Below are 22,952 nucleotides of genomic sequence, written 5' to 3'. Positions count from 1 at the left end.
GGTAAAATAAAGGAAAACCACCAAAACCAGAGCGATGTTCTGTTCTGATAAAGATCGGGTATTTCTGCTTCAACGGGAATACTTAACTATGATGGTAACAACTGCTAAGGCTTGTTTTTATTGAGCAGGTACACAATGCATCTCCCACAGCTATTTTCCACAGGACTGTTTAGGAGGGTAAGGCTAATTACAGATCAGTATTTCATCACCTCCCTCATCTTGGCTTATCTAAGCTAAAAGTGAAGGTCAAGAATTGAATCAAGGTACATCTCATACAAATCTTAACACCGATTAATGGCTCAGCAGAAAAACTAAGATGCACAAAGAGTAGTTCTCATGTTTATTCGAGGTAAGTAAAGGCTTGTTCTGAATGGCTACTTTTCATCTGCTCTTCTCTGAAAAATACTCACTGTCCCGAGTCATTAGGAACCAAAGAGCTCAAGCAGCTTTCAAGTGTTTGCAGATCTTATGATGTGAGGCAGCCCAAACTCGTGATTATAATTAAAGGAAGAAAACAACATGAGTGGTTACAAAGGAAGATGCACTTTGTGTATGTCCTTGATGAGGGTACTTGTAAGCCACTGAGAAAGCACTGGTGTAAGAAATCTAAACCTTTTATTGCAGCTTACCGCAAACTCCGAATATTGTGCAGATTAGAGCTAGAAAAAAGTACACATGGATAAATTTCTATCAGTTAAGACAGCAGTGACGTCCCACTGTATGTTCCCACAGAACAAGCAATGCTGCTCACCAAAGTCACCAAGTTCTCAGCCACCAGGACTGCACTACAAAAACCCTCGCTAATTTAACAAAATCATCGGGAAACAGCACGTATCACCAGGACCAACAGCTAGATTACCCCTTCAACTTTGACTTGTAGCCATTAAAATAAAAGAATGGATGGAATATTTCTGTTTTTAAAGATAACCCATTTCAAGGTTTACAGAACTGAGCTGGAAAATCACTGTGTAATGGGATAAACTATTCCAATTTCAGAGCTGGAAGTGGCTAACATCGTTTCTCAGTACAAACTGCCAACGAAAGCAATTTCAAAGGGCAAGAGAACAAATAAGGGTCATAATATTGCTGTGTTCAAAAGTTAATAATTTACAACACAGAAACTATGAGGCTGAGAGAAAAGAGATGTAGAAAATACTGGAAAACATAATGTGTTCCTTGCTTTGCAGAAAATTGACATTTCTTTTGAGTCAAAACAGAAGCCTCAGCAAAATACTCAAATATCCAGCAGCAGATTCTGAGAAATGCTGGCATATTTCAGCCCAGCTGAGGAAACCAGGCTGTGGGAAACCCTGGTTCAAAGTGAAAATGATTTTAAGCCCTGCTTTCTTGTAGAAATATTACAAAAATGCAAGCCATCCATCATCACAACTGTCACTCACACAGAAATAGAGCAAAAGCTTCAAAATGACCAGGGAGAAACTTTAGCTCCATCGTTACTCTCTGGAGACTGTGAAAATGCTGTAAGCAAGTTACAGCTATTTTCAATTAAAGACAAAGTGTTAGAAAACCATTTGAAATAAGACCTCATCATAGAGATGGCAATTTCTTAAAGTTCCCATTATAAGCTACTTACTGAGGTTTTCAGTGAACAGAAAAAAAGCTCTATTCCTGTCTCCCTTCCCCCTAAATCACTTTTCACTTTCTAAACAGAGGCATGCAAAACGAGCACTGGAGAAAGGCTGTGCTTGGGTGCTGCACAACTACAGAGCAGAGGACGGCTGCAGCAGAGGGTGGGTGCAACAAGAGCATGCTGAAGTCATTCTGCATTCAAACTTATCCAGCCCATGTTGTGGGCACCAGCTTGCCAGTTATGTTCCTCATATTTCACAATTAAAAGAAAGTTCAAAAATAAGCTCTGGGTTACAGAATCTGGCCAGATTGGTCGCCCAAGGCATCAATATGACAAATCCTTCCTTTCATCCAAACTCAGTATGTCTCCAGCAGCAGCAGAAGCTCTCCTATACTACCTTGCCAAGAGAAGCCTCAGAGGCAGAAGCAGCAGAAACAATAAAAAGGGCTAGATCAGCATGTAGGGCCCATTGATGTGATGGTCATCTCTGCCAAGCCTGCCCAAAAGATCTGCAGTGCAAACGCTTCCCTTTAAAGGAAGGTTAGCATTTACTTAGCAAGATAAAGCTAGCTTTGTCAGGTGGCAAGGCAAAGTCAACCAGATGGGCCCTGAACATACAGCTTCCTCTGCAGGAATCTGAGACCTGCAAGCTCAAACGCCGCTGCCAAGGCACAGGATGCAGTTTCACAAGCTGAGTGAACCAACGAAAGCAAGCTATCAAGATAAGCAACAGTCAGGCTTTTAGCACGTGCAAGTACAGCCACAACCAACCACGTGGTACAGCTTTCATGGTAAAGTGAAAAGTAACTAAAAAAAGAAGTCACTTACAACCAGCTGAGCAAGCTGACCCAGTTGGCCTCACAGATTAGCTACTACTTCTGGTGCTCGAGAAAGCAAAGAAAAGCAAGGCCTATTTATCTCTCTTGGTGGTGAGGAAGCGTTAGATTGGTGCAGGCCTTTCATCAAGCTTCACACTCCTTGTGTGCAAGGTGCTGACAACTTGTTAGGATGTTTTCACTTACCTACGTTTGTCAGTAATTTGCATCATTTGGAAATTTCCAGCTTCACATCTGGACTCAGAGTCAGTTCTGAAAATGCAGTTTGCGCAACACTTCTCAGTGTCTGGAGAAAGCTGGTCACACAGCACCGGCTCCTCTTTGTATGCTAAGTTGCATCAGACCATCTAAAATACATTAAATACTTTCTAATATTACTTTTTGACATTAGCAGTTACTAAAGCTGCCACAAGGACGTTGCAAGAAAGGGTGAGAGGTCCCATAACTTACTCAGTTGGAAAACATACACTGACAACTCAAACCACTGCGGAATAGAATTCCTTTTTATTGTTCGAACTTTTGCCTTACTATTGATGCTTTATCTGCTGATTGCAGTTTTAAACAATCACTTTTTGCTGTAAGGATGTGACAGATTCAGCATATCCATGAAATCCAGCCACAACAGGAATTCAAGGAAATGCTGTACAGTATTTGAGATTCCGAATGATAGCAGATCACCAGGAGAAAACGGTGCCTGAGCAAACTGTGGGTCTCTTGTTTAATGAGGGGATATTTAATAGGACTGTTGGCCCAATGAACAGTATGTGCTTACCATGTGGAGTAGCCTTTCATAACATTTGCAGATGCAGCTCTTTTCTCTCAAGAGCCATGCAGACTGTTTATTCATTAATTTACACGTATCATGTATGAGGAAGGGCAGTGCTCCCACAATGAAGGCAAACTAAGGCACTCTAAGATGTATGCATTTGTTTCTTCTTGACAAATATAGTGCCAGAGTTCAAATAAAAGCCCAATCCCCAACTACTACACTCTACACATAAACCCAAGCTTTCACCCAAACATACCAGCAAGACCGATTTTAGAGTTAAGTCTCTTCACTTGCTCTGCTTGGCTACCTGAATTCTTGACTGGCACTGCAGCCCCCATGTTTCTGAATAAATCCGTGAAGTTCTTCAGTGTCTGCAAAATGGTCTTTGGAAAGGGGGAAAAATAAGAAATACAATTACTTTCCGGGAAAATAAAAAGCTGAATGTGAATAACCATTCCCCTTACTTCTGCAGTCACTACCATAATGTTGCTAAGACAGCCGTGCTTATTTGTGCATCATTCCATTTGTTCAATGACAAAATATGGATCAATTAATTAATCTTAATCTGCAGAATAATCTGGTCACTTTGCTGAACAAAATACTGCTGTCTTCAAGAAACAAAAAAAGGCTGATCTTAGGGGCCAGTGGAAGAATTCACTCATCCACCTTTTGCCTGTATAGCACTTCTATTTGTCCCCAGTCTGGAGCAATACACTCTGATTTCAGGGAAGCCCCAGGATAATCCTCACTAGAGGGCTCCTCAGGAGAGACGTTAATTCAACTCTCATTAAAGCAGCTTTACCTCACTGTGTCGCAGCTGCCTCAGTTCCTTCCTGTAAGCTGCGATACTCATCATTCCATACACCACTCAGTAAAGAAACCATTAAGACCTGCAGAGCTCATTTTGAATCCAGAACATTATTTGTTAAGATCCTGGCAGAAGGGATTTCATAGCAGCTCCCAGTTCCCACAGAATGGCAGCAAACAGTGATTTCTCAACATATTTCAGTAGTCATTCTGATTTCACCCTTATCATTCCCTGTGCATTCAAGCATTCTTAGACTGTAGTTAAAAACAATTCACCCAAGCCTATTTCTTCACAGCTGGGAAATGTTCTTTTTTTACATCAACTCCTACCACCCTGCTAACACTCACATGCAAACTCACTCATTGGCTACTGCTGCTTGAGAAAACCCCTCACCATCACTTAGTGCCAAGTTCCCAGCACAGCTGACTGCAGGTAACTACACAAAACTACTAAGGGAAAAGACCAACAATTGCAGTCTCAAAAGTTTGCCAAGTTCTTGATTCTTTCAGCCTTCTGTGATTCAGCTTTGAAACTTTTCATGGCTGCATGCAAGTCAACCTATGTTCTGCTCTTTCCAATACTACTGTAAGTCACTGCCAACATTTTTAGTACATCAGTAACTTTATCAATACCTTTTGTAGTCAATGCTTAAGCAGTGAACAAACTCACTACAGAACTACAGCGGTTATGTAGCTTTAAGCCAAGCAAAGAACATTCTGATGCACCACCTGCCCACCTGATGGCAGAGTTTCCACTGTAGCAACACAAACTGTTGTTAACTCTGCATTCCACCAGAATTTACAAACTGTTCGAATAACACCATGAATAAATATGAAGAAAAATAGCTTCTCCCACAAGAGCCTTGATGGGTTACTTTTAATTAAAATCAGTTTAATGATTGATAAGCTCTAGTATTTCCAGCAGCAAATCATAAGTGGTTGACTGTTTTCAGGTACAGTGAGAAAACTGATAACGACATAAGCTAGCATATTCAGTTAGTTTACTGGTTGTCAAACACAGGAAAGGACGGTGGTTTAAAGTGTAAGTTGTCATGACCAAAAACAAAAATTAAATGCGCATTTTGTAAGAATTAAGAAGTTAAACTATACAGGTTCACTGAATCCATCACTTACTCTTAATCTCTCACAGAATTACTTTCCATATACTTGCTAGGTCAGAAACTGCAGAGCACAAATTTTCAGTATCTGATCAGTACTTGCAGCAAGAGGGATGTCTCATACATAAACTCAGTACAATTGCTACTTTGAAATGTTCTCCGCTCGTGCCCCTTAAGCAAACAGCAGAACACTACGTGTTTCCTAGTGTCCTTCATTTGCTTTGGGCTTCCAAAAGCAGCTAAAGGCAACCCAGTGTGCCTGTGCACACATTAATGAAGAAAGCTCTTCCTTATCAACACAAGACTCTGCAGCTGATTCAAGATTAGCCATACAACAAACCAACGTTCCATTCAACACACTGCAGGGAAAACAGGAGTGTGGGTATGTTAAAGTGTGAAATCCTAAAGCTCTAACATGATCTTCCCTAATCCTGCATGTATCCTCCTCAGTAGCTGTCAGCAAGGGTCTATCACTGTAAAACAGCGGCTGCATCCACTCATCTCAGCTACTGCTGGTGGGAAGAGACAACACACAAGAGGGAACTCCTCCTCTTTCATACTGCTATTTTATTTTGTAGCAAGATCCATGTAGTATATAAAATATAACAAAAAAAAAAACAAGACCTATAAAATGAGTTCAGATGACAAGCCACTTCAGCTCTGCTTTCATAGTTTTATCATGATGCTACCAGACTCACATACTGTTTACTTTGTACTTTTACAGCTCTATAGCATATGAACCTATGTAAAAAAAAAAAGAAAAAAAAAAGCTGATATGTTCCAATTAAGCCATAGTTAAGTGACAAATGTAGAGGAGAAAAAAAACAAGGCTTTCTTAAGCCACAGCTGCCCCTGACATAGGTTACAATGATGTCTGACTATACTGCAATGCACATAACATCAAGAACCTTGAAAGAGCCTCTGAGAAATCAGGTTCACATTAAGCATTTTAAAGGAAGGTCATAAATACTGCACTGTACCAGCGGTACCTCCCAATGTCCTCTTTATGCCTGAGGAGCATTTGTGGGTTTTAGTAAGCTACTAAAATAGATGACACCAAACCTAGAGGTAGGTTATAGGCAAAGGTAAAATACAGGCAATAAAAAAAAAAGTCCCTTTAGAGCAAGTCACTGCACAAACTGCCCAGCAGGAGGCAAGGCAAAATGTCAACAACTTTTTCTTCCCACCTTAAACACTGTGCATTTAATTTCTAGTGCCGTAAGAGCGACACTGGATCATCAGCTGCTAGTAAATGCAGTCATGCCAAGAGAACAGCCTGAAGGAATTCAAGCAAAAATCTGTCGCTGTGGACTATTACCAACTAGACCTCCAAGTTTTCTAAGTGACCTGATGGTAGAAAACCAAAGGGGTGGTTTTCATTCTGACCTAATATACCCTACATGTTCATAAGGAGAATATATTGCTAAGTCTACGCAGAAGGAGTCAAACATCAGCTTGTCCCAAAAAAACTAAGGAAATGGGAGAGATGAGAAAGGAGGGGAAAAAAAAAAGAAAAAAAATTACTTTGCTGGGACCAAGATTTCTCTTTTAGAATGTTACTGTACCAAACAAGCTGGTAAAATAGCTTGTCTAAGGTAACAAGTGGGCCTCAACATAAAGTTAACAACAAACATTGTCTACATTTCAATGTGGATGAGAAATATCTTCAAGTACAATAGTTAACGCAGACTAAACCCGAATTCTAAATGGTGTAATGCCTTCAGGTCACAGAACGTGGACAAAACTTAACTCTACTCCTGTGTACTACTTGGTGATAATCAAAAGTAACAATGCTGAACATTTATTTTATTTCTTTCAAAAGAAAAGGGAAGATGGTTAAATAAAAGTGTTCTCCAATTTGTTCTCCACTGTATGTACACCCACACACATACACACACGCACATGCACACACCCCTCCAAACTGCACTGACATTTTTTGTTTTGACCAAAAGAGTAGATCCTGGGAGTAAGTGCAAAATGCAAAATCAACTGACAGAAAATGCTGAACAAACAGTATCATAAAAATACAAAATATTTATATTACTGAACTATTAACAGATGATGTTCTCTGTTTCTTTAAAACTTTGGAACCACATAGCTGATTTCTTAAATCTAGTCCATGCCAGCTTCCAGAACTATTAATGATTTAGTTAGCTTCATTCTTTGATGCTTCATCAAAGTTTTCTACGAGATCTGAAAGAGATGAAGATATTTAATACAGCGATGCCCAGAAACAACAACTCCAGTTTAATGAAATGCATTTCTAATACGAAACTAGACAGTCACGTACAGTTTTCTTCTTTTTTTAGTGGGACTTGAAACAGCTTTAAAAAATAGGATTTGTTTGAATGTATGCAAAGAAGCAGATATACCAGAACACTCAGAATGGAGGTTCCAACATGAAGGCAGACTGATTTTCAGAGGTGCTCTACCAAATGCAGTTGAGCCTCGAGCCACCAGTTCAACTAACTCTAGGTAAGCAAACACCTACTGTTGCACTCGGGAAGCAGGTAACTCTGAAGAGACCCATGTAATTTTACGTAAACTCAAACCCACTGCCAGACCTGAAAATCTGGGTCATCAATTTGTTGGGTTTTGGTTTTTTTTTTGCTAATACACCATACTGATGCATACAAAATAACGAGGTAATTTACACAGTTAACAACCAACTAACAACTGGGAAGGAAAATTTCTCAACAAACTAAGACACTGACACGAAGCTTAATTTCTTCTACTTCAGAAATGAAAATCCCACCCCAGAATGATTTCAAGTGATGTTCTGAACACGGTGCCAAGCACATCTTTTTACAGATATTTTACTTTCCAGCCCTAAAATCTTATTCAGATATTTCACTCACCCAGTCAACCTCCCCATATTTTAAGCTAGAAATTAAGCAATTTCATCAAGGCAAACTATTTTCAAAAGCTGGAATCCAGAATCATCACTATTTCAATGCTGCCCAGCATGTTAAGCCTCTCTTAGCAATTGAGAGGAATAATTACATCAAGGGCTAAGTATTAAATTCATGCATTTAATTTTAAGTACATTAAATGGACATCTACGTGAACGTGCTTACCTGGGACATCATCATCTTCTTCATCAATATCTTCAGATTTTGGTGCTTTACTGTCCAACACTATAAAAAGAAATCTGGTGCTGAGTTCTCATTATACAGGATTAGGGACAACCACACAACAAAACAGGACTTAATATACTGATGAAAACAGGAGGCATTCCCCTCCATCCTGCTCACCCCATTAGAAACAAGCATGCAAGTGACCAGAACATCAAGAATAATCAGCATGATCAAAAGATCCATTTGTGAACATTAACACAGCCGTTTTCAAACGCTTTGCCATATTAATGCAGAGCTAACAAAAGATCAAATGACAAAAATCAGCAGTGACTGTATCTTTTAACTGAAGCCAAGTGTTTTAATGCAATGATCATGTTATACTCATCTGGGACCAGCATGCAGAACCAAAGAATCCTTAGAGCTGGAAGGGACCTTTAAAGGTCATCTAGTCCAATTCCCCTGCAATGAACACTCGTCACCAATCTCCATCCAGACATGGAGCTACTGACCACCACTTTCTGGACTCAATCCTGCAGCCAGTTCTTCATCCATTGAACAGCGCACCCATCAAATCCATATCTTGCCAATTTGGAGAAGGATTTTGTGGGCTGCTGTGTCAAAAGCCTTGCTGAATTCCAGACAGATGACATCAGCTGCTCTTCCCTTGTCCATTGATGCAGTGACACCAGAGAAATAGCATCATATGATTCAATTACCAAGAGGCCACAAGTGTGGAATAAGCATCTCTGCATCAAGGGTCCTACATGAAACCTACCCTTCTCTAAGTCACGGACCTTGGATCACACTAGAAGTCATCTGAAATGCAAGAACTTCAAGTATTTCTTCTCAATGGTCCACCTAACTTAAAGCTGACTTGCCATCACAGTAAGGAACTATTGGTACTGAGGTCATAATAAAATACAATTATTATAATCCATCCTTCTCAATTATCAAAGGCATTTTCGTTCGCCTAGTAATATTACGCAATATGGTGCGCAACAAAAACATATTGTAGAAAACAATCAGTACCTTCACAAACAAAACCTGCTGAGATTTTCTGGGTAAAAACTTCTACTTTTGTTTTTCTTAACTATTCTGTCATAGGCAGCTGTGCGCCTGGAATTACTGCACACCTGACTTAGCAGAGCTCTTATTTTTAAACCAAGGTCAGCCTATGTAAAATCTTGGGGGAAAAAGAAAAACAGTGACCATTTTCCTTTCCATTACATTTCCACAACAGAGGCTAATACAAGTAATACATTTTTTTATTTAAGTGGCATGCGATGCTATTAAATTTGGGTTAACATTTTAAGACTGCATACATATATTTTCAACCATCAGTGTAAGATTCCACTAAGACCTACCTTGTCTTGGGAATTGTTCTGCTAACTTCCTGAGACTTGTTAAGCTGTCAGCACCAAGCTGGCTTAAGATGCCTGGAAGCATTTCTGTGATCGGTTTAGCCTCTGCATGACCAGTGATTGCAAAAGTGTTAGCAGAGAGGGATGCCTGAACCTTAGGGTTGTTGAAGTGAATAACTGTTCCATCATCTTTTATCATGTTCACCTGTTCAAATACATAAAGAGTAACATTTACCAAATGCTGCAGCATCTTGTTGAAGAAAAGTATGATAAATTATTATTTCAAAACTAGATTTAAATATTAAAACTAAAGAAACTACAGAAGTATAGGTAATAATACAGCCACGTGTACTGCACTAAGAATTAGCATCACCCATACTAGGAGGAAAAAAAGTAAGGGAACAGGGAGGTGGCTCAGACATACAGTGTATGAAAAGGCTGAATTAACAGCTATAGCTGCCTTAGAGAAATACAGGTATCTATAGAGTGATAATATACACAGTTGAAGTGTTACCATACAACCTAGGTGTATTTTTGATTAAGGTAAAATATGCAGGCTATTAGCCTTTAAGGCATAAACTAGTTAATAGCAGGAATGTCTCAGAAGGAAAACCAACTCTGTGGTAACTCTTCACAAACTAAAAGCAGTAACAGAAAAGCCTTGACACAGCAGTTTAAGACACTGCCATTCCCAGCTATTTATGCCACCTATCAGGAAAACATCACTGTTCCTGCAGCAGAATTGGCAAAAGCCTAAGGCTCGCGATCTGGCCTACTTGCTGAAAATGCCCAATGCTGAGATTCCCTCCTCACTCCTCCCTTACAGCACTGCAGATTTATAAATTAGCTGCACTCAAACTGGCTTCTGTGCTCTCCTAGTAATTCCATGACGACCCTTTTGAGACTAAGCACAGCATACAACCATTCTGCTCCCCTGTCCTGGCATTCTGAATCACCAGAGATTAAGCTTACAGCCAGCACAGCTGCCCGCTTAGCTCCTGCTATTGAAGCTCATTCCAATACCTTTCAGCAGATTTTGTTTTTACTTCTACAAACAGATGCAATCTTTTATTGGTACTTCCGAATACTGAAAGGTTATTAGAGGTCAGAGAGAAAAAATTGTCAAGTGAAGAACTCATCTAACACACCTAAGTTACTAATTTTCAACCTTCAAAATATGTTTTGATGAGAACTTTTTCTTAAACAGCAAATAGTTCCCTCCATAACTAAGGTGAAGTGACAAATGCTTTAAGCCCAGTCATGTTCTTATTTATTAAAGACTCTCCAAAACAAATCACAGATAATTACCTGCCTGTGTTTTACTCAACATTACAAACCTCCCCAGTTTCTATGTATGTAAGTCCATTTGGGTCTACCTGAATAATACAGCAGCGTACTGTAATTATGTACCAAGCTGTCAAGGCTGAAGAATTTTGAACAATCTTCCTCCATGTCAACACACTTTAAACCTTAACTGTGTCTGAAAGAAGATCTTATACTCTCTGAGGGGGCAAAAAGAAAAAGGCCTGTTCGTCTACCACAGCTTCTAACACACCATACTCTGGTAACAGACAAACTTAGAAGTGTTTCTGCACAGTGGTATGAAGGCTTTCAGGCACCCCAGGCTTCTATTGAATCTGCATTTGCCTTTGGAGTGCACAAAGACACCTCTGGGTCACCTCGTAGCCCTGCTTAAATTAATTAATCACAGATTAAGTATGCTTTTTCAACCAAGCAGTGCTATAACATGGAGCTCGTGATGAAGGAACACCTCCTCCTCCCACATAAAAGCGTCACTCCCTACAGCAAAAGAGTTTCTATTCCAGTTCATGTTTTATCCTGAAAACTTAACACACAAAAATAGTACAGAATACCTGAAGCCTTTCATTCCAACACAGAAGCTGCTTCCGTAGAGCTTTGCTAGTGCTGTGAGAAATACCAGACTCCTGCCTCTACCAAAAACAATCCTGGTTTTATTTTCACAGTGTCAAAGCATCCAGTTCTGATAACATGGACTTGTAGGTTCCTATTCCAAGGATTTTGATTCCCTCCTTTACGTTCTGCACCACACAAGAACTGAATGTGCTTGTGCAATAAATACACACATTGCTCTACTGTTAAAATTAGGTAATTTCAGTTCAAGAGGTTAAGAACCAAGAGCTCTTTTGTTCTGCAGTTAATGCAAAAGACATGCATCATAGACAGCTTACTATCCCCCTGGGCTCGCTGTCTGGATAGTAGAACCTTTTCCCTCCTCTTTCTAGTTATGTGCACATTAATGTAAACGAGACAAATTAAAAGAAAACAAAGTAACGTCACCAGTACATAAACAGACAAAGGAATCTGAGATAGAAAATGAAAGTAAACAGCAACACCAAGCCACCACAATGAATTTAATTTCACATAGGAAACACTATTACTATACCTCCTCAATGCCAGCAATGTTATTTACTGCCAGTTTTTTGAGTGAGCTCTGAAGTTTTTTGTCATCAGCTGTTGCTGTTCTGTGCACCACCTTCTTCTTTCTGCGAGCTGTTCCCTGGAAAAGAATCAACAGAACAGCCTGCAACGCTCAGATTCTCACAGCACTTTCAATTGAAAGTCACCTCATACTCAGCAACATCTCTTTTCCAAGTTGTAAGAACGCTCTGTGGCAGAAAAACACGTCTCAACTTTCTTCCCTTCACTTATAGTTTTAGTTGCCAGTCCCAGCTTTAAAATTCTTCTTAACTGTAGAAGCCAGAAGAAGCACAGAACTATTTCCTTTTTGCAAAAGCTGGATTATAGAAATATTAGCTTATAAGCAACATGTAAAAACACTGGTTAAGAGCTTCGTTTCACCCAAGATGAACCAAATCTAGAAATCCACTCTTTTGTAAGTAAGTAGTTAATACTTTTAAACTGCTCCAAAGGCAGTTTCTAATTTGCAAGCTTCTGTACAATCCCCCAGACTTCCGCCTATAGTTAGGAAATGAATACTCACATGGAGTCAGCTACATGCTGCTTTCTTGGTCATATTACATACAGGCTGGCACAGGTGAAAAGAAGAGCTCAGTGCACAGCCAGATAAACATGGAGCCCATACCAAAGAAGAAACTTCCCAACAGGTAGAAGAGAAAGAACTCAAACAAGCATCAGGTAAGCTTAAACTGACCTGAATACAGGTCACAACAGGTCCCTGATTTAGAAAGTGCTTACACTCTGGAACTACTCATACAGTACCTGTGAACTGAAATAAAACTGCTTTACAGCTAGTAGTAAGACGCAGACCGTTTCAGGCTCACATCACATGAAGAAACTTTGTTTCAGGCCCCTACATGCCTTCTAATGAGAAGTTTCTCTCCGAGCCTACAGATCCAACCACAGCAAGTACTACGGCTCTCGTGGCTTTCTTACCTTTCCTCCTATTCGGACCTGAGCTTGAAGCTTGGCTAGTTTTTCTTGATTCATAGTGTTGTGTCTAAAGAATGAGGTACAAATACAAGTTAACTACCAAAATATTAAGAAAAAAGTCACTGAAATAACTCACGGAAGCACACGAACAAGAATATCTCAACAGCACACCATCTAAATAACACAAAGCAGCTCCGCAGAAGCAGCATCTGCACCACGATGACGCAAACCAGCAATACGTTTGATGTTGCATCAGTTCGAGGCAGCAGCCGTACATTTCCAAGTCTGTCAGCTCACTGCTGGACCCACCTCGCTACTGACTCAGCCCCAAACCTGCACGGGCCGCCCCAAAGAACGCACCTTTGTGCTGCACAGAGCCCGGGGAGAGGCTCACCGCTCAGCCACCTGCACTGCTTCCAAACAACAAACCTACGGTAGGTCTCTATGGGTCACGAGCTGGCTCCAAACTCAAGGAGGTTCACGCAGTGCCACAGTACGAACGCGGACCTCTGGCAGCCACTGCTTCAACCCAATGGCCAGCAAGTCAGTCATCTGGGCTCCGCCACGGGCCAAGCGTGACCTCTAAAGGCCAGAAGACACGAGAGCCCGGTATGGGCTGAAAAACGGCCCCGTCGCAGATCAGCCCCGAGAGGCCCTCAGGGACGGAAGGAACGCGCGATGCACCAGAGCGACAGAAGGACGGAGGCCTCCAACACCGCCGGGTCCGGCGCAGCCGAGGGGGGGCTGGAGGCCGCAGGCCGCATATCTGGGCAGCCAGAGGCCTGCGGGACAGCGCGGCCAAACGGGACACGGGAGACTGCAGCTCCGAGCCCCGGGGCACGGCCTCACTCCTCCGCCCTCTGCCCCGCAACCAGGGCCCGGCCCACGGGAACGGAACGGGGCCGAGCGCCGCACAGCCCGCACAGCCCGCCCGCCCTCCCGCTCCCTCAGGGCCGCGCGCGCGGGGCCGGCAGGCGCGGGCCGTTCTCACCTGAGCACGGAGGCCCGTCCGCAGCGCTGCACGCGGTGAACAAGATGGCGGCAGAGCGAGGAAAGAGCGCCGCACAGAGAAAGGAAGCTTCGCGCCACGTGACGGCGCTCCGCGGCCCGCCCCCGGACACGGATTGGCGGCGGCGCCCACAGCATTTGCATAACGGCGGGGGCGGGGCGGCGCGCGCCCGGGGCGCGGGGCACGCCGGGAATCGTAGTCCGCTCCGCGGCGGACATGGCGGCCCCCAGAGGGCCCGGCGGCCCCGCCCACATCCGCATTGCGTCACTTCCGGCGCTTTAAAAAAAAGGAGAAAAAAAAAAAGGCATAAAAAGGCAAAAGCTCGGCGGGGCCGCTCCGGGCTGCACCGCTACACGGCACCGAACCGCGCGCCGCCCGCACCATGAGGCCTCAGCCCGCCGCAGCCTCCGCCCTTTGCCTCTGCCTGCTGATGGCCGCCGCCGCCGCCGAGGGGCTCGGAAAGGGTCAGAGCAGATTCGGGCGCGGTTTGCACGTGACGGGCGGCGGGGGGGGGCTGGGGCTGTTGGGGCTGTTGGGGCCGTTGGGGCCGGGCCGGGCCGGGGCCGCTGTCCCAGGCGGCTGTGGGAGGTCGGTCCCCTCGGTGACAGCCTCTCACGGTAACAGCCCGCTCCGCCCGGCCCGCCCGCCCCGCGCTGTTGCCGTGGTTGGCGGCTCGGCTCCCTGCGAGCTTCACCCGGCGCGGTGCTGCGCTGTTGCCCCGAAGGCAGCTGTTGGGTGCAGTGCGAGCCTTGAGCTACACTGCGCGGCTCTGTTAGCTGGGACAGAACACTGCCCCTGTGTCAGCATGGTGGCCTTTGAATGAAACTCAACGTGTTGGCATTCGGAGCGAATGAAACTGTGAACCTCACGGCTTCCAGCTCCCCTCAGCCCCTACAAGTCTGCACGTCAGTGCCTCGCTGGTAGCTGGAGCAAATGTTTGCTGTGTTGTGTCACACATGTTCACGGTAGTTTGTACTGGGAGATGAGCTGAGGTCATAAAACACCGTGCCAGCAGCTCCGGTCTCCCAGATGCCGAAGGAAGGTGCCGCACGGCTTTGCTCCACTCTGTGGGTTCTTTGCCACAGGTGTTTACTGGAGGTACAGCCCGCCATGCTGCCAGCGCCGGGCAGCTTCTGGCTCCCGGTCCTACTGCAGCTCCCCAGACTGTCCCCTTGCAGAGGATATTCCTGTGCCGTGTCACTGAGTCACCCCAGCCCTCAGCAATGGGGAGGGGAAAGCCACGGCTGAGTTTGACCTTTCAGTACAGCCCATGTCCTGCAGAGATGGGACCTCTGAGTCCTTCAAAGGCTCCTCTTATGTCAGATCCCCTCCATCGCAGCTCTTCATGTGATGGCTGTGCCTAAAAGATGGCAGTCTCTGTTTTCCTGTTGTTAGCTGACAGGACAGGGTTTGATACCTGCTTGTTGGATGTTCCCCACGTTGTTTGGTCACTGGAATGCTCAGAGACCTGCCTAGCAGTGTTCCTTCTTAGTCTCTGATGTCAATTATCAGCCGTGGTAATACTTAGCATAACAGTTTTAGAGCATTTAGTCATGATTTGTTGGTCTGGGTGTGTTTGATGTTTGCTCCCATTCACGAGGATTTAGGAAGCCAGATGGCAACGTTTAATTTGTCATTAATCAGTTAATAAATGTTCATAGGTTGGGAAACAATAGGGAATAATCAGCAGGCAGTTTTCAGCTTTGCTCTGGGAATCGTTTTTGTCCTTTGCATAACTGAATATTCATGAGTGTGTGATTTGGTTTTGTTAATTAGTTTCAGTGGGATTCCTCAGTATAACTGCGTAGGTTGTAAGGATTCACAGACGTATTTGAGGACTGCAGTTATGTCCTAAAAGAATGTATTATGAGCTGAGCGTATTCGGGAGGGCTGTTTCCTCCTGGTGCTGGGTTATAACTGCAGCACTGCTAAAGCTTTATTCCTGGCAGGTTTTGGAGATCACATCCACTGGAGAACGCTGGAGGACGGGAAGAAAGAGGCAGCAGCCAGGTATGGTGCTTACTTATATACAGGAAAGCTTCAGAAGTTCACCCGGGTTCTGTAGCAGTGTTAACCAGTCCTGAATTTAACCCCGGAAAATAGAGCTTATTAACAAAGGTACGAGGCGGTGCTCAGCTCCTTACAGCTTGTTGAAGCTTATAGCTTGACGTGCTGAGCTCCTCTCACTGCCCGAGGTGATGTGAATGCCGGCAGCACTGCTCGGATGCGTTTATAAGCGGCAGTTTTGACACTTTTCCGACATATGCGTACAAAAGGAGGCGCTGTGCAGGGCCGCAGTTTGTGCTCAGACCCCCGTTCAGGGCCGGCTGTCGCGCAGGCCCGGGGCGCTCCGCGTTGCCACGGCGACGGGTCCGACGGGAGCGGAAGCGGCGGCGGTCGCTTCCGGGTCGGCGCGGCGCCGTGTCGCAGAGCGCGATGCCGCTGGTGGTGCTGTGCGGGCCGCCGGGCAGCGGCAAGAGCCGGCGTGCGGCCGAGCTGCGGGACGCGCTGGGCGGAGCGGAGCGGCGGGCGCACGTCGTGGCCGAGGCGGAGGGCGGCCGTGCCGCTGTGCGGGCCGAGGTGGAGCGGCTGCTGAGCCGGCGCGACGTGGTGATCGTGGACGCGGGCAACGAGCTGCGCAGCGTCCGGTACGAGCTGTACTGCGCGGCGCGGCAGGCGGGCACGGCGCGCTGCCTGCTGCACTGCGTCGGCCCCGCTGAGCCGCCCTTCGAGGCCCCGGACCCGCGTAACCGCTGGGACCGGCCGCTGTTCGCCGTGCGCGGCGAGGAGCCGCTGCCGCTGGCCGACATCCGCGCCGCCATCTTCGACAGCGCCCCGCCGCCGCCGCACCGCGCCACGCGCAGCCAGCCGCTACAGTCCGGAGCCTTCCTGCACCGCCTCGACCGCGCCACGCACGACGTGGTGGCCGCGATCGTGGCCGCCCAGAGCGACGGGGCGCGGCCCGGAGAGCTGCTGCGCGTCCCCGGCGCGGAGGAGGGGCTGGTGCTGCCGCGGGCCGTCGGGCTGGCCGAGCTGAGCCGGCTGCGCAGGCAGTTCATCAGCTACACGAAGATGCAGCCCAGCGATGAGAACCTGGCGCGGCTGGCCAGCATGTTCCTGCAGTACCTGAGCCGCAGCATCCAGTGAGGTGCGGCTCCCTGCACTCAAGAAGCTGTGAGCCTTGTCATGTAGCACAGCCTGCGGCAAGGGCTGAGAAAGGCTCCTGTCCTCTCTATTGCGTTCTCCCCGTGTGTCTTTCAAAAGGAGCTTGTTGCATCCCCACGCAGATGAAGTCTCCTGTGGAGATCTCCACCTCAATACTGAAATAGCAATTGAGAATAAACGCTGCAAAGTGATGACTGTAAGGAGAACTCCTACCCTCCTCAGTGCCGTGTCTGTGTCTTGAATAAGAAGACTGCTGTGCCAAGGCTGCCTCCAGATATATCAGACTGCAATGGGGGACCTCAGCTCCCAGTCTAGAACGGGCTGTATTTTTGGGACATAACTGTTGTTAAAAATCCTATTGAACTCAACAGATAGATTTACAAACTCTGCACAGTAGCAGAGTGCTGGCTTAGGACACTTAACCCTCTCATTTCAAGTTCAACAATAAATCACGTGCCTTAGATAGAACAGTCTTAATCTACCTGCAGGACTTTCATTGAAACAACTTGCTATGGCTTTTCTCTGCAAGGTCATCATTAAAAGCTTTTAAAGTCACTAATTGTTTATGATTGAGTGCTCTTGCGCTTGTTCAGAAGGGATGAGCTGTGATGGCAGTGTGCTCTGGCCACATAGAAAATCTATCAGTATATATGTTTATGTGTGGTGCAGTACGGATTGCAGCTGCTTGTGGTAACCTCTGACATGAAGGTCCTTGATGATAAGAGCAACGTGTATTTTCCAGACTTAATTCAGCATTTAATTCCCAGAAACGGGGGTTGGGGGAGGGAAAGTATAGTTAGGGTGGGGACACGGATGTTAAAAGAGCCTTGCCAGGGAAATGTGTATTCTTGCTCCTTGCTGCAAACAAAGTGCTGTGTAAAGATGACAGCGTATCGCCCAGTTACAAATGGCAGAGTCGTGTTGGACTGCTGTAAATGTTTATTGCTTCCTCTCTGCCCTTTCCTGGTTCTGAAGGCTAAAACTTCATGTTGGTAGGGATTTCCTTTCTTACCAGTATGTAGCTAAAGGAAGAACCTAATTTCAGGTTATTCTTAATGCTCTGGGAGCTGTAGCACTAGTACTAGCTTCCCTTGGATCTTTTTCTATTGCTGAAGGCATTTAATATTAAGAGAAAAGGAGTCATCTTCCCATCTCCTTGTTCTCAGTCTTTCTGAATGTACTCCACTAGTTAGCTTTTGGCCGCTGTTTGAAACGTGTTTGTAAGGACTTCCATGTGCAAAAAGTGTGAAGTGTTGTACTACTAGATGTGCTCAACAGCAATAAAGACTACGTGTCGGTATGTCACTTTTTTCTTGTTAAGAAGGTAAAAGATATAACAGTCAAGATATTGAGAGCTGTAAAGCGATGGATTAATTGAATCGCAAGCACTTACGGCAGGAAATATGTGGAATTCTTTGCATTTAAAGGCTCTGTCTAATCACAAAAGTAACCTGAGTACATTACCAGGGAGCTTAGAGAATTCAAACTCACTAAGCTTGACTAGAAGGTGAAGTGCTAAGGGGCTTTTCAGAGCAAAGTTAAATAAAACATACATCAGGTGATGAAATCAACATCCAGGTAGGAGAGGCAGTGACTGTCAAATATATAATTTGGGAAGAGAAATGAATAACGTTCACGTGGTGTATCTGAAACACTCAGTGTTCTGAATTGTCCTTCACAAATGACCTTTCTGTATTCATTGAACGGGGAGGTTAGGTTCCTAACTTCTACCATTTTACACTGCGCTTCGTTTAGGCCTCAGTTCCACACAGACTCCTTTCCTTCTTGGTTCTCAAACTTGTCACGGGTTTATTTCAGCACAGTAAGAGAAGGGCAATTAGCCTGGAAGCTGAAGGGTTTGCCAGTTTACTGTGTGTGATTATTGCTCAAAGCAGGATCTGCATCATGGGAGGCTGTAGCAGGAAGTGTCTGACACATGCAGGCAGTAGTGGGGAGAGGGGCTGATGGATGCCATTTGTTCACTGGATTATGTTAAGCAGCTGTGTGAATCCCTTCTGAGATCTCTTATGTAGCCGGTGTGGCTGACCACTCATTTCTTAGGAAACACGTGTCCAGTTGTGCATTTATGCAGATCTGGACAAATGAGAGCAAACCTTCCAAGCAGAAAATCTCCTTCTCTACTGGAGTGGTTGGTGATGGACATTTCTAATCAACTGTCCTAATGCATCTTTAAGATCGGAAGGTTGTGCAAGACAGACAAACCCTAGAACACAGTAGAATCTCTGTGTTTTCTATTATATCAAGCCTTTGTAGGTGTCTGACTGTTAAAATGTACAGGCAATAGAACTTATAAGTAATATTGGGAGGCTTGTATGAAAGCTATCTGACATTTTCTCCTTTTTACCCCCTTTTTTTTTGCAGTGGTTTGCCTCTTATGGTTATCATCCACAAATCTTGGTGTGGAGCTTGCAAAGGTGAGTGAATTTCACACAGGAGCTTGATGAAATTCCCAGTGAACTTTTGCATACAAATTGTGTAACATGAGAAATGTGGGCTTTACATTCAAAACGTGCTTAGCTGAATTTACACTTTGTTTAGAGCAGTGTAGCATTGCACCACTTCAGCCGTTAGCGCTGCCAAAAGCCAGCCTTGTGTAAATAGCAGTAAAGTGACAGCTGCATGGCTGCAGTTTTTCCTGCCCTTTGCTAGACAATAATGGCAGAAAATGAATGATTTGAGAGTTAAGAGCAAATTACTTTCAGCCAGTGCTTCTCAGTAGGCTGGGCTTTCTCTTTGCAAAGGAACATGCTGAACATAATGGTTAGGCTTAAGATGAACAGGCTGAGTGAGAAACGGTGGTTTACAGCAAGCTTCTGTCCCATTGGTTCAGAACTGACCACATATGTGTAATGGTTAAGCTTCACTGCATGGCTGCTCAGCAGGGATTGCTTACCTGCTGTTCTGAGCCTGGCTTGAGCAACTTGATGCATACATTCCATTTACCTACTGCTCACTGAAAAGTACCTGCTCTCTACAGGGAGGAATAGAGATTTTTCTGCTGACCCAGAAACCTGAAATATTTTCCATTGTCTTTCCATATCGATCTCTCTATTTTTGTTTCTTAATTAGCTTTGAAGCCAAAGTTTGCTGAGTCTAAGGAGATCTCTGAACTTGCTCATAATTTTGTGATGGTCAACCTTGAGGTAGGACACACCCTTATTTGTACCTATATTATTACCTATATTACTGCTTAGTAATTAAGCACTTTGAATCCTGCTTAACTGATTGCATCTGTTTCTTTTCTCTATCCCATGTCTTGCACTCCTGAGTAGATGTGCAAGATTGATTGATAGAGCCAGTTGTTTGGAAAATGATTTTCTTCACTGTAGTTATTTTAATTGCATTTATAAACCTGTCTCTCCGCTGCTGTCTCTTTAACAGTTCTCTTATACTTGTTGTCTGTTCAAGATGCAAATTGTTCAGGGTAACCACAATCTGAGGGCTTGTTTCTTTAACATGAGTGCTGTGTTTTATTCCATCTTGTTAATACTCTCCCTCTTTCTTGTCTTGCTTTTGTAGGATGATGAAGAGCCAAAGGATGAAGCCTTCAGTCCTGATGGAGGTTACATTCCCAGAATCCTTTTCATGGGTAAGACATCTGCAGCTGTGGAACCCACTCACAGGGCTGTGTTCTTATTGTTACCACCTGTATTTCCTGTTTGATTTCTTTTTCTTTCACAGATCCCAGTGGAAAAGTCCACCCAGAAATCATAAATGAGAAAGGAAACCCCAGCTACAAGTATTTCTATACCAATGCTGATCAAGGTAGGTGAGAAATAACTTGAGGTACATTTGTAGTGAGATGGATCTGTAGGTATGTCCTGAGTGAAGGACAACACCTTCATTTTTAAGTGGAGAGGAATTATACTTCACAGTGTAACAGAGCTGTGAATTACAACGCGAGTGAGTGGCTCTTCGTGCTTTGAGGAACCATGTTTAGAGTCATAATTCACTCTAAAACCTGCAATAATGTTTGTAGAACCTAAGCATTCTCCATTTGTCACATGGAAAAACATACAACTCACAAAGAGCTGGGAGAAGAGCACTGGGCTTTTTCGTTTTGGTGTTTCTTTGTTGCCTGAAGTTGCTTAGTAGATGTGCATTCTGTAACCGATGTTTTTGTTTTGAGATTAAGAGTTGATCTCTCTCTGATCTTTCAGTTATCCAAGGGATGAAGGAGGCCCAGGAGAAGCTAACAGGTGATGCTTTCAAACAAAAACACCTGGGAGATGAACTATAATGCAAACACTCAGTTATGCTTTTCCATTACTTCAGTACTCTTAAAGGAAACAGTTAAACAGACCAAGAATGTAAATGCACTGGAGGGACCTAATTCTCCTGTCAATAATGTTAGGTTAAACCCTGTTTGGAGTTCACACACATGCATCAGTTACAGTGTTATCTCCTCCTCTGCCTGGCAGTGTGTACTATAATGGTTACTTGCCTCTAGGTAATGGCAAACACATCAATTAGCGTGTTTGAGCAACCGCTGATGTTTGATGTTAAAAGGGAGGCTTGTAGGGCAAAACACTCATTTGGAGACAAACAGCATAATTGGAATAATTGGAAGTAGCCAGCATTGTGACACTTCATCAGGGTGGATGTCTCTTTTCTCACTGGTATTATACGATCCCATTGTTTTTACTGGGGGTTCCTACCAATGGGGCATGTTCCTGGGCCCAGTGTTTTCTAGACCACCCAAACCATGAATTCTGCCACTAAGCCAAGTAGAGTAAGTTTCATCAACGTTCAAGTAGCATGTGAAGTCATGAGCTCAGCAAACATATTTTTATGTAAAATTCTGTGTGATTCATCTTGATTTGCCTCTGGGCAGAAACTGAACTTCTTCCTTGTGCACTCACCTTTTGATTGTTTCATCAAGTGAAGGTGGGATATGTTGAAGCATTACGGGGAATTCCCTTTTATTCTTTGAATGTTTTCTGGTGAATGCCTTGCCATCACATTGTACTGTATTTTTGTACCAGGCTGAAGAATTAAAACTTTTTAAACATAAGCGTGCAGAAAGTGGTTTTTTTTGGTTCGAGACATAACTTTCTGTTCTTAGGGACTGGCAAATATATTTTTGCTTATATTGCAGTAGTTATTAGTGTTGAGTGTCACAGGTGAAGGTTTCTCCTTTGTGTAATTAAAAGACAACAGGTGCTTTTCATGTAATAATAATTCAGCCATTCACTGCATATGCTGTTGAGATTAAGGTAATATCATAGAATCATGGAATGGTCTGACTTGAAATGGACCACAGTGATCATCCAGTTTCAACCCCCCTCCTGTGTGCAGGGTTGCCAACCACCAGCCTGGCCTTGAATACCTCCAGGGATGGGGCACCCACAGCCTCCTTGGGCAACCTGTTCCAGTGCGTCACCACCCTCTGAGTGAAAAACTTCCTCCTTTTATCTGACCTAAACCTCCCCTGACTCAGTTTAAAGTCATTCCCCCTTGTCCTATCACCATCCACCCAAGTAAACAGTTGTTTCACCATCCACCCATGTAAACAGTTGTTAATATCCAGCGGTTACCTACTAGAGTTGAAAAGAAAAATAGAGGGGGAAAAGTAATCTAGCTTGACTTTCTGGTATGGGTGCATTGCTGGATCTTGTTCCACTTGCTCTTTTCATGTGCACCCTGACGTCCTCTGCAAAGCTGCTTTCCAACCTGTTGTACCCATGGGTTATGGGTTCTTTTTTCCCAGGTGAGAACTTTGCATTTCTCTTTGTTGAACTTCCTGATAGCTCCCTGCCCATGTCTCTAGCCTGTTGAGGTCGTTCTGAATGGCAGCACAAGTGT

The 22,952-nt window shown here is 44.3% G+C and overlaps 3 protein-coding genes across 3 annotated transcripts; 2 read left to right on the top strand and 1 right to left on the bottom strand.

Annotated features, from left to right (window-relative positions):
* Window positions 1-325: 325 nt before the first annotated feature.
* BTF3L4 (basic transcription factor 3 like 4) lies at window positions 326-14,080 on the bottom strand. Its single transcript, XM_072343782.1, has 6 exons — window positions 13,944-14,080; window positions 12,956-13,019; window positions 11,985-12,098; window positions 9,563-9,764; window positions 8,199-8,258; window positions 326-7,314 (listed from the first exon to the last, which is right to left on the bottom strand). Exons 2-6 carry the CDS (start codon window positions 13,007-13,009, stop codon window positions 7,268-7,270), a joined length of 477 nt encoding a protein of 158 aa, XP_072199883.1. The 5' UTR covers window positions 13,010-13,019; window positions 13,944-14,080; the 3' UTR covers window positions 326-7,267.
* A 139-nt stretch (window positions 14,081-14,219) lies between these two features.
* On the top strand, window positions 14,220-22,159 carry TXNDC12 (thioredoxin domain containing 12). Its single transcript, XM_072343783.1, has 7 exons — window positions 14,220-14,425; window positions 15,911-15,971; window positions 19,509-19,561; window positions 20,217-20,290; window positions 20,667-20,736; window positions 20,829-20,912; window positions 21,308-22,159. The coding sequence occupies exons 1-7, from the start codon at window positions 14,344-14,346 to the stop codon at window positions 21,385-21,387; spliced, it is 504 nt and encodes a 167-aa protein (XP_072199884.1). The 5' UTR covers window positions 14,220-14,343; the 3' UTR covers window positions 21,388-22,159.
* On the top strand, window positions 16,167-18,419 carry KTI12 (KTI12 chromatin associated homolog). Its single transcript, XM_072343784.1, has one exon. It carries the CDS (start codon window positions 16,398-16,400, stop codon window positions 17,106-17,108), a length of 711 nt encoding a protein of 236 aa, XP_072199885.1. The 5' UTR covers window positions 16,167-16,397; the 3' UTR covers window positions 17,109-18,419.
* Window positions 22,160-22,952: the final 793 nt, after the last annotated feature.

This window comes from Excalfactoria chinensis, chromosome 8 (genome assembly GCF_039878825.1).
Source record: "Excalfactoria chinensis isolate bCotChi1 chromosome 8, bCotChi1.hap2, whole genome shotgun sequence".
In the NCBI taxonomy this organism is placed as follows: Eukaryota; Metazoa; Chordata; class Aves; order Galliformes; family Phasianidae; genus Excalfactoria; species Excalfactoria chinensis.
Note: the sequence above shows the minus strand (reverse complement) of the source record. Positions and strands in the feature narration are given on the sequence as shown.

Excerpts from the sequence above, each read along its gene's own strand:
- KTI12 (XM_072343784.1), top strand. The coding sequence starts at position 16,398 with ATGCCGCTGGTGGTGCTGTGCGGGCCGCCGGGCAGCGGCAAGAGCCGG.
- BTF3L4 (XM_072343782.1), bottom strand. The coding sequence starts at position 13,009 with ATGAATCAAGAAAAACTAGCCAAGCTTCAAGCTCAGGTCCGAATAGGA. Across the intron at positions 9,765-11,984 it reads ACATTGCTGGCATTGAGGAG|GTGAACATGATAAAAGATGA; the intron begins GTATAGTAATAG and ends GTATTTGAACAG. Across the intron at positions 7,315-8,198 it reads AGAAGATGATGATGTCCCAG|ATCTCGTAGAAAACTTTGAT; the intron begins GTAAGCACGTTC and ends CATCTCTTTCAG.
- TXNDC12 (XM_072343783.1), top strand. The coding sequence starts at position 14,344 with ATGAGGCCTCAGCCCGCCGCAGCCTCCGCCCTTTGCCTCTGCCTGCTG. Across the intron at positions 14,426-15,910 it reads CGCCGAGGGGCTCGGAAAGG|GTTTTGGAGATCACATCCAC; the intron begins GTCAGAGCAGAT and ends TATTCCTGGCAG. Across the intron at positions 15,972-19,508 it reads AAGAAAGAGGCAGCAGCCAG|TGGTTTGCCTCTTATGGTTA; the intron begins GTATGGTGCTTA and ends TTTTTTTTGCAG.